General features: G+C 47.4%; 2 protein-coding genes across 7 annotated transcripts in view; one reads left to right on the forward strand and one right to left on the reverse strand.

Annotated features, from left to right (window-relative positions):
* Nucleotides 1–96: 96 nt before the first annotated feature.
* On the forward strand, nt 97–13,013 carry TYMS (thymidylate synthetase). 2 transcript variants are annotated; one of them, XM_050767668.1, is made up of 8 exons: nt 97–756; nt 792–1,080; nt 3,061–3,134; nt 5,475–5,649; nt 8,633–8,734; nt 10,255–10,430; nt 10,939–11,010; nt 12,422–13,013. In XM_050767668.1, the coding sequence occupies exons 2-8, from the start codon at nt 876–878 to the stop codon at nt 12,557–12,559; spliced, it is 942 nt and encodes a 313-aa protein (XP_050623625.1). In that variant the 5' UTR covers nt 97–756; nt 792–875; the 3' UTR covers nt 12,560–13,013. The 2 variants fall into 2 exon arrangements, with proteins under 2 accessions (XP_050623625.1, XP_050623626.1); XM_050767669.1 differs by lacking the exon at nt 97–756 and having other exon boundaries at nt 771–1,080.
* A 391-nt stretch (nt 13,014–13,404) lies between these two features.
* Nucleotides 13,405–14,585, reverse strand: part of ENOSF1 (enolase superfamily member 1) — a 39,648-nt gene continuing 38,467 nt past the window's right edge. For 4 of the 5 annotated variants that reach the window (XM_050767657.1, XM_050767660.1, XM_050767659.1 and 1 more), the window contains one exon: nt 13,405–13,939. In XM_050767657.1, the coding sequence (XP_050623614.1) occupies nt 13,838–13,939 (102 nt within the window). In that variant the 3' untranslated portion in view covers nt 13,405–13,837. The remainder of the gene's footprint in view (nt 13,940–14,585) is intronic. The other variant, XM_050767662.1, reaches the window with a different exon arrangement.

Raw genomic sequence — 14,585 nt, forward strand, 5'->3', positions numbered from 1 at the left:
TCTCAAACAAAAAAAAAAACCTTAGAAAAGCCCAGGCGGTTTTTTTTTTTTTTTTTGAGACAGAGTCTTGCGCTGTCGCCCAGGCTGGAGTACAGTGGTCGAATCTTGGCTCACTGCAACCTCTGCCTCCCAGGTTCAAGCAGTTCTTCTACCTCAGCCTCCCAAGTAGCCACCACGCCCAGCTAATTTTTGTATTTTTAGTAGAGACAGGGTTTCACCATGTTGTCCAGGCTGGTCTTGAACTGCTGACCTCAGGTGATCCACCCACCTCGGCACCCCAAAGTGCTAGGATTACAGGCTTGAGCTACCGTGTCCGGCGCCCTGGAGGTCTTTAATCAAGTAAAAAAGCTGCATTATATCACTTGCTCAGGTTGCAAGCCTTTAGTGAGAAAGAATAAATGGAAATAGAAATCACTTATTGAAACAGATCTCAAACAGCAGTTTTGTTGATAAGACCGCAGGAAAACGTGGGAACTGTGCTGCTGGCTTAGAGAAGGCGCGGTGGACCAGACGGTTCCCCAGGGGAGCAGTCCCTCCGGGCCACCGCACCTGCATCCAGGTTCCCGGGTTTCCGAAGACTCTCAGCTGTTACCCAGGGCTCCGTTCCGAGCCACACCTGTGGCTCCTGCGTTTCCCCCTGGCGCACGCGCTCCAGAGCTGGGGCCGCTTGGATCCCGCGGAGCAGGAAGAGGCGGAGCGCGGGACGGCGGCGGGAAAAAAGCGCGCGGAAGGGGTACTGCCACTGCACCACTTCGCCTGCCTCCGTCCCGCCGCTCGCCGTGCCACTTCGCCTGCCTCCGTCCCGCCGCGCCACTTCGTCTTCCTCAGTCCCGCCGCTCGCCGTGCCACTTCGCCTGCCTCCGTCCCGCCGCGCCATGCCCGTCGCCGGCTCAGAGCTGCCGCGCCCGCCCTTGCAGCCCGCCTCACAGGAGCGGGACGCCGAGCCACGGCCGCCGCACGGAGAACTGCAGTACCTGGGGCAGATCGAGCACATCCTCCGCTGCGGCGTCAGGAAGGACGACCGCACGGGCACCGGCACGCTGTCGGTATTCGGCATGCAGGCGCGCTACAGCCTGAGAGGTGACTCCGCGGGCCACTGCGGGACCGGCGGCGGGAAGGAGGGAGGCGCGGCTGGGGAGAGCGCCCGGGAGCTGGCGGGGGCTGCGGAGCCCGTTTAGTCCTAACCTCAATCCCGCGAGGGAGGGGACGCATCGTCCTCCTCGCTTTACAGACGCCGAAACTGAGGCTCCCATTAGAGACGTGACACACAGGAGCGAGAGCCGGGTCCCAGCGGCTCCACGGCCGGGGCTCGCAGTCACCCCAGTGATGCCGTGGCCCCTAAGGCGGGCATGATCGGGCAGCGTTTGCCCGGTGCTGGAGAGTGAGGGAGAGCTGCCCGGGCTTGACCGGGCGCTGGTCTAAAAGTCCTGCCTTTTGCCCCTCCTCCTTCCTCCCCTGTTGACCGTTCCGCTTTGCAGAGTTTTCAAAAACTGGAGCGAAAGTGATGTGGGCGGGGCACAGGCGGCGGGGAGAGGAGAGTTGAGGCTGGCGCGGGAACTTGGTTTCCTGGCGGCCTCCCATCCAATCCCCACGAACCAGCTTTCCTCTTAAACCTTGAAAAGAGAAATTCGGGAGTCCGAGTATAAGTTCTTATTCGTCCTTTCCTCTTTTCCTTTCAGACAGGATCACCCCAGGCAAAAAATGCCTCGCGGGTTATTGGCGTCAGGCTTTCAGGGGACAGTGGGGTGGGTGGGCACAGGACGTTAGGCAGCCGATGGCCCTGCCTAACATCACACGGTCCTGTCATCCTGGATCCTGCGCCTGCTGCGTGGGGGAGGGGAGACTCCAAGGTGTGTAAGCCAGGGGCTGACCTTGACCTCTCAGATAAATGGAGCGCAGCCTTGACACAGGGTTGGAGGTGGTTTTGAGTGGGGAAACCCATTCTTGATGAAGCAGATTCACTGTGGTTAGGTAGGGGGAAAGCCCTCTAGCCCACGGAACCATCTAGAGACTGGAATACACACCAGCTGCTGTGGCTGATCCGCGTGGACAGCCTGGGGAGTTTTGTCTAAGCAAAGGGATCCACTTTTCTGCAGCTTCAAGCCCAGGGAACTTTGATAAGCCGTAGACCTCACTTTTAACCCACCTTTCTGCTTAGACATTGAGCAAGTTACTTCTCTTTTCTTTTTTTTTTTTTTGAGGTGGAGTCTCGCTCTGTCGCCCAGGCTGGAGTGCAGTGGCGAGATCTCTGGTCGCTGTAAGCTCCGCCTCCCAGGTTCACGCCATTCTCCTGCCTCAGCCTCCCGAGTAGCTGGGACTACAGGCGCCCGCCACCACGCCCGGCTAAATTTTTTGTATTTTTAGTAGAGATGGGGTTTCACCGTGTTAGGATGGTCTCGATCTCCTGACCTCGTGATCCGCCCGTCTCGGCCTCCCAAAGTGCTGGGATTACAGGCGTGAGCCACCGCGCCCGGCCCCAAGTTACTTCTCATACAGCTTCCCTATATGTTAAAAATGGAGGAAATAATGCTTGGTAGGCAATTCTGATAAAAGCAGGTGCTTGCAAAAATCTCTCTCTGTTGTCTGAATATCAGCTATACCACAAGAGAGTGTGGGATGAACGAGTACTGCATTTAAAGATAAGTTTTTACACTTTTATTTCTCTGTGGCTCGACACTTCTGATGCCTCCCTTTTTGTCCCTGGGACACAGGCTTAGTGTTGTCTTCACACCTTTGTGACAGGATTAGCACTAGTGGGCAGTGGATAGTAGCTCCTCCCTTTTTCCACATGGTCATCCCTCCTCTTGCCACCATCTCACTGTGTGGAATTCCTGTGTCCAGTGGTCACCGGGGCACAGAAGTGCTGTCTCAGCCTGAATTGGGTTATGATGTGCCTTGCAGCCTGGCAGCTCCACCCTGATCTCTGGCGCACTTTGCGGGAGTCTAGGCTTTCTGGATGCTCCAGGGCCTCGTGTCCCAGGGCAGCTTTCTTCCCTGAAGAAAGTTGGATGGCATGATCTGTCTTCCTCTCTTGAAACTGTGTGGCAAATTGTTTTTCAGATGAATTTCCTCTGCTGACAACCAAACGTGTGTTCTGGAAGGGTGTTTTGGAGGAGTTGCTGTGGTTTATCAAGGTAAAGAAGTCGCTCCTATTAGAAGTCATTAGTCTGTTTTCAACACAGCAGCCAGTGAGATCCTTTCAAAAGTCAAAGCGGCCAGGTGTGGTGGCTCTCGCCTGTAATCCCAGCACTTTAGGATGCTGAGGCAGATCACCTGAGGTTAGGAATTTGAGACCAGCCTGGCCAATATGGCGAAACCCCCATCTCTACTAATAACACAAAAAATTAGCCAGGTGTGGTGGCACATGCCTGTAATCCCGGCTACTCAGGAGGCTGAGGCATGAGAATTGCTTGAACCCAGGAGGTGGAGATTGTAGTGAACTGAGATCGTGGCACTGCACTCCAGCCTGGGCGACAGAGGGAGAACTTGTCTCAAAAACAAAAAAAGACAACACAAAAGGTCAAAGCATATCATTCCTCACCCGCAAGCCCTTAGTGGCTCCATTTCACTCAGTAAGAGCCACGGTCCTTATGGGGTCCCTTTTTCAGCTCTGGCCTTAGCTGCTGCTCTCTGCACCAGCCCTGCTGTTCTTGTGAGTTTTTGTGCACACCGGGACATCCCCGCTCCCTGGAACCTTCTTCCCCCACACTTGGCTCCTTCCTTTGAGTCTCTACTCAGGCAAGCCTTCCTAGACCTGATTTAAAACTGTGACTCTTCCCCCAACCTCCTTGGTTTTTCTCCATAGACAAACGTCACCATCTGATGTATGTCAGCCTTTCCCCTCCCCTGTTAGAAGGGGGACAGCAGACAGTAAATAAATAAGTGAAATGTGCTGTAAGCTTTATGAGGGCAGAGGATTTGTTTCTCGTGTTCACTGTTTTATCCCTAGGGCCTCAAACACAGCATGCCACATGGCAGGAGTCAATATGTATTGATCACTAAATATAGATACCATCTGTGTTCCCATGTTCATATAAACTAGAAGAGTCTCTTCAGTAACAAGGTAAACCCCTTCCAGAGGGCTGAGTAGGTAACCTCAGGCCGGGGCCAGAGTGCTCTGAAGACAGGCAGCAGCCCAGCCCAAGCTCCTCTGTGTTCTGTGTCCTGGTCTAGAACCAGCAATGTTCTGACCAGTGCTTTTTGGAAGGTAGCTGGAGTCTGGGCTCAGGTCTGGGCCATGCTAGAAGCTGGGATCCCTTCTATAGAGCCCTTGGTGTGGCTTGTATGGTCCTGGGGCAAGCCAGACCCAAGCCCTCTTATCCCATTTTAGAAAGGGCTTAAATTTGGATCCAGCCCCAGTCTGCCTTAGCTCTGTATTGGGGTATTTTGTTCTGTATTGGCCTATCTCGATCGACAATGAGCCTTGGATTTGAAACATATCATCAGAAACCTCAGAAGATGACATTCTTAAACTGGCTAGAGCCTGGTCTGAATGGATGAAAAGGAGAGACTTTTGAAGCAATATGTAAAAGACTGAGAAATGATTTGTTGGGAATAAAGAAAATCAGGACAAACTCAACAATAGAAAGGGAGGAAGCAAGAGACTCAGGAATAAAATGCATTCCCCTGTTTCAACTTAATGCTTGAATTCAGGATTCTAAGAAGTCCTTGTCAGGAACGTCAGACTCACCTCTGATAGAGTTACTCCACTGGCGACTCGATCAAATACAGGAGTTGATGCACCTGTACTGTAAAATACTGATTAGTCTGATCATTAGGAATATCCTGCCAGGTAGCAGATACACGGAACAGATTGCATGTAGGCATTAAATTCATTTTGGGATATCACATGTAGACAACACATTTGATTAGGAAACATAAAACTGTCAGATCGGTGGATATCACTTAGAGGTGTTTAGTCTAGAAAGCTTAGTTGGGGGAAATGGAAGGAAAGATCTGAGAGGGTGGTTCCAAAGAAGGGATCAGACTGTCCTAAAGCCCCCAGGAATCTGGGCTGGGACCAGCCTGCTTAAAGTTAGGATGGGCAGCTGGGCGCAGTGGCTCACACCTGTAATCCCAGCACTTTGGGAGGCCAAGGTGGGCGGATCACCTGAAGTCGGGAGTTTGAGACCAACATGGAGAAACCCCATCTCTACTATACAAAATTAGCCGGGCATGTTGGCGCATGCCTGTAATCCCAGCTACTCGGGAGGCCGAGGCAGGGGAATCACTGGAACCCAGGAGGTAGAGGTTGCTGTGAACCGAGATCACACCATTGCACTCCAGCCTGGGCAACAAGAGCGAAACTCAAAAAAAAAAAAAAAAGGATGGGTTCCATATGGGTGATGTCAAGTGCCCACCTCCCAGCAAGTCAGCAGGGGCCAGAGGCCCTTGTAGGTGGTGTCTTGGGGGGATCAACTGAGATGGCTCAGGATTTACTTGGATGCCTGCTCTGCCCTCCCCATCTCTTCCAGGGATCTACAAATGCTAAAGAGCTGTCTTCCAAGGGAGTGAAAATCTGGGATGCCAATGGATCCCGAGACTTTTTGGACAGCCTGGGGTTCTCCGCCAGAGAAGAAGGGGACTTGGGTCCAGTTTATGGCTTCCAGTGGAGGCATTTTGGGGCAGAATACAGAGATATGGAATCAGGTGAGGAGACAGAACAATGCCTTCCATTTCCTGAGTGCCCTTCCTGGCATGTGTTTGCTCTGTTGTTTTAGATAAGGTCTGGGGGATGAGTCAGTGTCCCAGGAGCTGATGTATAGCTTTGACCATGTGAGGGGTGGTGCCAGTGAAGCCACAATTAAGCCTCATGAAGGCCATTTCACACTTTTTTTTTTTTTTTTTTTTTTTTTTGAGACGGAGTCTTGCTCTGTCGCCCAGGCTGGAGTGCAGTGGCGCGATCTCGGCTCACTGCAAGCTCTGCCTCCCAGGTTTACGCCATTCTCCTGCCTCAGCCTCCGGAGTAGCTGGGACTACAGGCGCCTGCCACCTCGCCCGGCTAGTGTATCATATTTTTTAGTAGAGACGGGGTTTCACTGTGTTAGCCAGGATGGTCTTGATCTCCTGACCTCGTGATCCGCCCGTCTCGGCCTCCCAAAGTGCTGGGATTACAGGCTTGAGCCACCGCGCCCGGCCTCACACTCTTGATGATTAGTACTTACTGGACGCTTGGCACTTTCCATACCTGTGTCATCGGCAGATAGCCGCATGGTTGGTGTTTGTGTTGGGGAATGGGAAGTTCATCCGTGGGACAAGGGACAAAATGCCCCCATTGCTTTGTGGTGGCTTTAATTGCCCCTTCAAGGCTGAGCCACAGCATGCTGTAGGTGGCGCAGCTGTGAAGCACAGTGCCAGGGTCACCCTCTGCTGCCAGCTCTGCAGATGTGGAGAAAGAATGAAACATCTCACTCCTGGACTTCCACTTTACTGTCACTGTTGGTGTCACCTCTTGCTGGATGTCAGCCCAGCCCCTCCCACCTGTCCCTAGGAAAAGCAGATGCCACCTTGGGATGTGGGGGTTGTGTGTGCAATTTACTAGCTGGGCAGAGACCAGCAACCTGGAGAGCATGTGTCTCATCTAAGGGGACAGTCACAATTTACCTCCAGCCACCTGGAGGAATTTGGGCCTGGTGATGTCAGAATTATTCGATAAAAGCCTAAAATCTACATTTTATGTGCGATCATGAGATCTTTTAAATGTTAGTAGTTTCGGGAAGTTTAAAAATGCTGTGTGGACCTAGAATAGGCAGGTTCCTAAAGGCAGAAAGTGGAATGGTGGTTGCCAGGGACTGGGGAACAGGGAGGAATGCGGAGTTCATGTTTAATGGGCACAGAGGTTTTATTAGGGATGATGAAAAAGTTCGGGAGATGGATAGTGGTGATGGTTGCACAACATCGGGCATGTGCTGAATGCCTCTGAATTGCACACATAAAAATGGTAAGTTTGATGTTACGTGTACTTTATCACAATGAAAACAGTTGCTGTGTGGGCCAGGTTATTTGTGCAGGTAAGTGTTCTTTAGGTCGTTGCCTGCACCTCAGTTGTAGGGTGTCCTTAGGATGTGAGGCTACTCCCCTGGCTTAATGATGCTTTAAATCCTGCCTAGTGTTCAATTATTTCTTGGCACTGAAGAGGCCTAATAAAATTACGGTTTTAGTTTACAGTTGTATGAGTGCTTAGCTGTTGGATTTTAGTAGGGAAGTTTGTCCCTTCTTTTTTTTTTTTTTTTGAGACAGAGTCTCGCTTAGTCGCCCAGGCTGGAGTGCAGTGGCACGATCTCGGCTCACTGCAAGCTCCGCCTCCCGGGTTCACGCCATTCTCCTGCCTCAGCCTCCCGAGTAGCTGGGACTACAGGCGCCCGCCGCCTCGCCCGGCTAATTTTTTGCATTTTTAGTAGAGACGGGGTTTCACCGTGTTAGCCAGGATGGTCTCGATCTCCTGACCTTGTGATCTGCCCGCCTCAGCCTCCCAAAGTGCTGGGATTACAGGCATGAGCCACCGCGCCCGGCCAAGTTTGTCCCTTCTTATATTTGATTTTGTTTTACAGACTCACAGGACATTTTTTTAAAAAAATGCACAGGAAGTTTCCCTGGACTGTACCCAGTTTCCTCCAGTGATAGTATCTTGGGTAACATCCTGTATACATTCACATTGGTGCATTCTTCAGAGTTGTCAGATTTTGCTAGTTTTACGTGCACTTGTATATGTGTGTATTTGCAATTTTAGCACGTGTAGATTGTTGTAACCACTACAATCAAGTTACAGAACTACACCACCACAGTTTTATCTTTTTAAAATCTTCGATGTTACCTTTTTCAGAACTGTGACCATGAGAGGACTTTCCTCCCAAAATTTTGAGAACTACTGAACCAGAATATAGTCTGATACTAATAGGCAGAAATTTAACCAGAGGAGATTATGAAGCTCCACACTTCAGTTAACAAATCACTTCTCAGATTCCAGTTCCATCTCAGAAGGAAGGAAAGGGATTAAAATCCAGAAACCAGAAATGGGAGCAAAGTACAAGGTGGTGTAATCATTATAGAGGTTTCCTGACGTTTCCAAGTCAGTCGTGTGTTGAGCTGCTAAACTCTAAAGTAATTTTAGGTGGAAGTGTTGGAAGCATGCTGCTGAGGTAATAGAAAGGAATCCATGGTCTTCTGTTAGTTGGAAAGTACATGGAATGCTATATTCTACATAAGATACAATACTTTCTGTGAGACAAGGATAAACTAGATTTGTCAGTGAAATTGTGACAAGAATCGTTGATGGGTTTAGAGCATAAGTTCGTGGGGAGCACTGGAAGAAATTAAGATTGTTGAGATTAGAAAGGGTTAGCTATGAGGGGAACAGGAGGAGGTGACTCCATGACAGACCAGATATTCAAAGGACTGTGTAAAAGAGGAAATAGACTTTGTTAGGGCTCCAGAGGACAGAGCCGGGAGTCAGACAGGGCCTTGAACTCAACCCACCAAGATCTGCAAACTTTGTGGAATGCACCAGGTATCTTGTAGCCATGGATCAAGGGGGGACCCTGGGTGAGAGGCTGTAATAGATGACCTCTAAGGCCATCTCATGACATGTGTGATTAATGTGTGTACCTGTCCTCTCTTTTTGACAATTCTACAGATTATTCAGGACAGGGAGTTGACCAACTACAAAGAGTGATTGACACCATCAAAACCAACCCTGACGACAGAAGAATCATCATGTGTGCTTGGAATCCAAGAGGTTGAAAGAACCCCATCATCTTCATTTATACTAACCATACTCTTAGAGGGAAGCAATGTGGTTTTGTGCAGAGGCACCTGAGGGAGGCAGGACCCTGGGAACTTCCCCCAGCCACATGGTTGGTTGTGTGACCTTGGGCAAGTCACATTTTGCTCCACTTTCACCTTCAGATCATGAGGTTGGGTCCAGATGATTTTCTTTTTTTTTTTTTTTTTTTTTTTTTTTTTCTTCCCCTGAGACAGAGTTTTGCTCTGTCGTCCAGGCTGGAATGCAATGGTGTGATCTTGGTTCACTGCAACCTCTGCCTCCCGGGTTCAAATGATTCTCCTGGCTCTGCCTCCCGAGTAGCTGGGATTACAGGCATGCACCACCACGCCCAGCTAATTTTGTATTTTTAGGAGAGATGGGGTTTCACCATGTTGGTCAGGCTGGTCTCGAACTCCTGACCTCAGGTGATCTGCCTGCCTCGGCCTCCCCACCAGATTATCTTAATTTGTGTATTTATACTCATTCTTACTCTGAAAAGGGCTTTAAATTGCCTAGAAACTACATGTAAGGTGTTAACATTTTAAATGGAAGCCGATGAAGTTCTAGGTCGCTGCCACCTCACTAACATTTTTAACAATTACACTGTAAAATTCAGCTCTACCAGGGTGTAGAGCCAGGTGTGGTGGCTCAAACTTGTAATTCCAACAACTCCAGAGGCCAAGGCAAGAGGATGAGTTGAACCCAGGAATTTGAGGCTGTAGTGAGTCATGATCATGCCACTGCACTCCAGCCTGGGCAAGAGTGAGACCCCGAATTTAAACAACAACAACAACAAACTCTATCAGGAAATCATAAGTACTTAGGATGGAATATTTGCATCTGTGATAAAGACTTTTTTTTTTTTTTTTGAGACACAGTCTCACTCTGTTGCCTAGGCTGGAGTGCAGTGGTGTGATCTCAGCTCACAGCAACCTCCACCTCCCAGGTTCAAGTGAGTTCCCTTCCTCAGCCCCCGAGTAGCTGGGACCACAGGCATGTGAATTTTTGTATTTTTAGTAGAAACGGGGTTTCACTGTGTTGGCCAGGCTGGTCTCAAACTCAGGTTGGCCTCAAGTGATCTGCCCACCCTGGCGTCCCAGTGTTGGGATTACACACATGAGCCACTGTGCCTGGCCATGTAATAGAGACTTTTAATATAGGAGGGTGTACCAGAAGCACCAGTTCCCTGTGGCAAACAATTATTCCTGCTGTATTTGTAATTTGGTGCCACGAAGGTAGCCCAGATCCCTTCAGCTCTGATGAAAGAGCATTGCTTCAGCGGACATCTGCAGAAAGCTTGTGCCAATGGATAGTCTCCCTCAGTTCCGTGCCATCGCTGCAGGGGCTGTGGGTTATGGACATCACTGCAGCCCAGTGGCTCTCCTGGTCTCCACCATATGAGTTGGCTTGTTTTTCTCCTGTTTTACTTGGCCTTTAGCTGTGGTCTTTCAAACCACCACCCCTCCTTATCTTCCTCTGTGCTGCTTCCTCAGATCTTCCTCTGATGGCACTGCCTCCATGCCATGCTCTCTGCCAGTTCTATGTGGTGAACAGTGAGCTGTCCTGCCAGCTGTACCAGAGATCGGGAGACATGGGCCTAGGTGTGCCTTTCAACATCGCCAGCTACGCCCTGCTCACGTACATGATTGCGCACATCACGGGCCTGAAGGTGGGCTGTCTCGGGAAGGGTGACTTGTGAGCCTAACACACTGAGCTCTTCAGTTCTTTAATATGGGAAGACGAATTGCAGAGAGTTTAGTCTCTGAGTTTTTAATTTGATATGTGTAAGTAAGACGTGAACGGGCTTTTACTTTGAAACCTTCCTTTTCTGGAAGGTTTTCTGGCCCTGTGGTATATGCACTAACAGATCTATACAGGTTGTTTGTGATACGGCTTCTATGAATTTTCTCAAAAGCTATGCTGAGGTTGGGTGTGGTGGCTCATGCCTGTAATCCCAGCACTTTGGGAGACTGAGGCAGGAGCAATTACTTGAGGTCTGGAGTTCAATACCAGCCTGGGCAACAAAACAAGATCCTGTCGCCACAAAAAAATGGAAAAGCTACACTAAATTATTATTTTTTTTAAAGCCTTGAGGTATCTGCATACTCTAATGTTTTAAAATGATTTAAAGGAATTGAAACTAACATACTGTTCTGCTTTCTCCCCCGGGTTTATAGCCAGGTGACTTTGTACACACTTTGGGAGATGCACATATTTACCTGAATCACATCGAGCCACTGAAAATTCAGGTGAGAATTAGATGTTATACTTCTGGGTTTGATACCTTCTCTTGATAAAAGGTTGATTGTGGAGCAGACATCTGCTCAATGCTGTGTCCAAGATAAAGATGGCTGCTCCGAATGCGGGGCTTCAGTTTAGGGAGAAGTGGTAGGCAGGTGGGCAGGACAAGGCAGGCATCTGCCTCAGCAACCATGGGCACTTAACACGTCAGGTGCTGTGTGGTACTAAGCACCAGCACCAGAGAGGGAAGAGCCACATTCAGGCCAGGGGATTGTCCAAAAGGGGGCATTTAAACTCATTTTAACTTGAAGGAGAATTGAAGTGCAAATGTTTTTCCCTTTTTTTTTTTTTTTTTTGAGATGGAGTCTTTCTCTGTCGGCCAGGCTGGAGTGTGCAGTGGTGCGATTTTGGCTCACTGCAACCTCCGCCTCCCAGGTTCAAGCAATTCTCCTGCCTCAGCCTCCCAAGTAGCTGGGATTACAGGTGCATGCCACCACACCCAGTTAATTTTTGTATTATTAGTAGAGATGGGGTTTCCTCATGTTGGCCAGGCTGTTCTCAAACTCCTGACTTCAGGTGATCCGCCTGCCTCAGCCTCTGAAAGTTCTGAAATTACAGGCATAAGCCACCACCCTGGCCATAAATATTTTTCATTAATTTTACATTAAGTACAATATTTAGGTCTAAACTTCAAAAGTCTTTTGAAATCCCTAAGTTATAGCAGCCAACAATTGATTTGAAATGGCAATAAAAATGTAAGTTCATCTGCTTCATGAGCCTTAAGGAAAAAAACTCAGAACCAGAGACTTTTTAGCCCCTTCCAGGTTAGATTCAGGTTTTAAAAGTTACTCCTTTGAGGGAGTTTGACTGCTCTTGAGTGGAGGGTGACTTTAGGCTTATTCTCTCTGGCTTTCTGCTCCAGTCGTTTTTAGACATAGTAAGAAGTTGTAACCTGTCTTCATATCCTAATTGCCACTGTCTGTTCATCCCAGGAATCCTGGCTTTCATCCCTTTCTGTTCACTGTCCATGCATGTTATCTTTCCTTCTTTCTGCCAGAGACAGATGGGTTAGGGATTGTGGAATTCAAGTAAACTTAGAGCTACTATGAGTTACAAATTGACTGTGTTTCTGTCTTTAATAAATTTGCCAAGAGTGATTAAAAGAACTTACACCTGATGAGGCGCCAGGCTCCTGACACTGTAATGTCACAAAATACCCTTTACTCTTGATCTGTGCAAGAAAACAGCTGGTTGCACTCCAATCATGTTATATAACCTACAGCAAGGTATCGACAGGACCATACTCCTGTAAAATAAAACTTTGTTGATCACCTCCTGTGTGCTTGTTTCATGCACATGAGGAGCAGTTACTACAGGTTGTACAATTATAGCAAAATAATGATCTTATTTTGTTTTTAGCTTCAGCGAGAACCCAGACCTTTCCCAAAGCTCAAAATTCTCCGAAAAGTTGAGAAAATTGATGACTTCAAAGCTGAAGACTTTCAGATTGAAGGGTACAATCCGCATCCAACTATTAAAATGGAAATGGCTGTTTAGGGTGCTTTCAAAGGAGCTTGAAGGATATTGTCAGTCTTTAGGGGTTGGGCTGGATGCAGAGGTAAAAGTTCTTTTTGCTCTAAAAGAAAAAGGAACTAGGTCAAAAATCTGTCCGTGGCCTATCAGTTATTAATTTTTAAGGATGTTGCCACTGGCAAATATAACTGTGCCAGTTCTTTCCATAATAAAAGGCTTTGAGTTAACTCACTGAGGGTATCTGAAAACGCTGAGATGATGAACAAAGGAGAATGAAATGTATGTGCTCTTAGCAAAAACACGTGCGTGCATTGCAATCCCACGTCCTTATAAAGAAGGTTGGTGAATTTTAAGAATTTCACAAGCTTCCCTCAAATCTGAGGGAGCTGAGTAACACCATCAATCATGATGTAGAGTGTGGTTATGAACATTTAAAGTTACAGTCGTTTTATATGTTGCTATAAAAAAGTGTTCTGCATTTGTCCACGCTTTGTTCATTCTGTAGTGCCACTTACCTGCTCAGTTCCTTCCTAAAATAGATTTAAAGAACTCTCCTAAGTAAACATGTGCTATATTCTGGTTTGGATGCTACTTAAAAGAGTAGATTTTAGAAATAGTGACTATATTTTGTCCTATTTTTCTCATTTTAACTGCATCTTATCCTCAAAATATAATGACCATTTAGGATAGAGGTTTTTTTTTTTTTTTTTTTTTTAAACTTATAACCTTAAAGGGTTATTTTAAAATAGTCTATGGACTGCCATTTTGCCCTCATTAGCTTCAGCATGGTATGACTTCTCTAATAATTAAGCAAGAAAAAGATGCAAAACCACTTAGATTAAGCAAGAAAAAGATGCAAAACCACTTCAGGGTTAATCAGTGAAATCTTTTTCCCTTCACTTCGTACCAGATACCCCCTGGTGTTGCACGACTATTTTTATTCTGCTAATTTATGACAAGTGTTAAATAGAACCAAGAATTATTCCAACAAGTTATGCAACATGTTGCTTATTTTTAAAGTACAGTTTAATGTCTAGGTGCCAGCCCTTGATATTTTGTAAGAACATCTTCCTGGACTTTGGGTTAGTTAAATCTAGACTTATTTAAGTATTAAGTAGGATAATGTGTATTGATTTGCTAAAAGAATCAAGTAATAATTACTTAGCTGATTCCTGAGGGTGGTATGACTTTTCATTGAACTAATCTTGGTAGGATTTTTAAAAATCCATTTCTGTAAAACTATTTCCAAGAAATTTTAAGCCTTTTCACTTCAGAAAGGAAAAAGATGTTGGGGCTGAGCACTTAATTTTCTTGAGCAGCAAGGAGTTTCTTCCAAACTTCACCATCTGGATACTGGTGTTTCTTTACAGATTCCTCCTTCATTTCTGTTGAGTAGCCGGGATCCTATCAAAGACCAAAAAAAAATGAGGCATGTTAACAACCAACTGGAACAAAAACAGATTTTATGTATTTATGCTGCTCCAAGAAATGCTTTTACGTCTAAGCCAGAGGTAATTAATTAATTATTTATTTTTTATTTTTTTGAGATGGAGTCATTCCATCTGTTGCCCAGGCTGCAGTACAGTGGCACAATCTTGGCTCACTGCAACCTCCACCTCCCAGGTTCAAGTGATTCTCCTGCCACAGCCTCCCATGTAGCTGGGATCACAGGCACCTGCCACCATGCCTGGCTAATTTTTTGTATTTTTTTGTAGAGACGGAGTTTCACCATATTGGCCAGGCTGGTCTTGAACACCTGACCTCAAATGATCCACCTGCCTTGGCCTCCCAAAATGTTGGGATTACAGGCGTGAGCCACCACACCCAGCCCCGAATTTTTTTTTTTTTTTTTTTTTTTTTTTTTTGAGACGGAGTCTCGCTCTGTCGCCCAGGCTGGAGTGCAGTGGCGCGATCTCGGCTCACTGCAAGCTCCGCCTCCCGGGTTTACGCCATTCTCCTGCCTCAGCCTCCTAAGTAGCTGGGACTACAGGCGCCCGCCACCTCGCCCGGCTAGTTTTTTGTATTTTTTAGTAGAGACGGGGTTTCAGTG

This window comes from Macaca thibetana, chromosome 18 (assembly GCF_024542745.1).
Source record: "Macaca thibetana thibetana isolate TM-01 chromosome 18, ASM2454274v1, whole genome shotgun sequence".
Lineage (NCBI taxonomy): Eukaryota > Metazoa > Chordata > Mammalia > Primates > Cercopithecidae > Macaca > Macaca thibetana.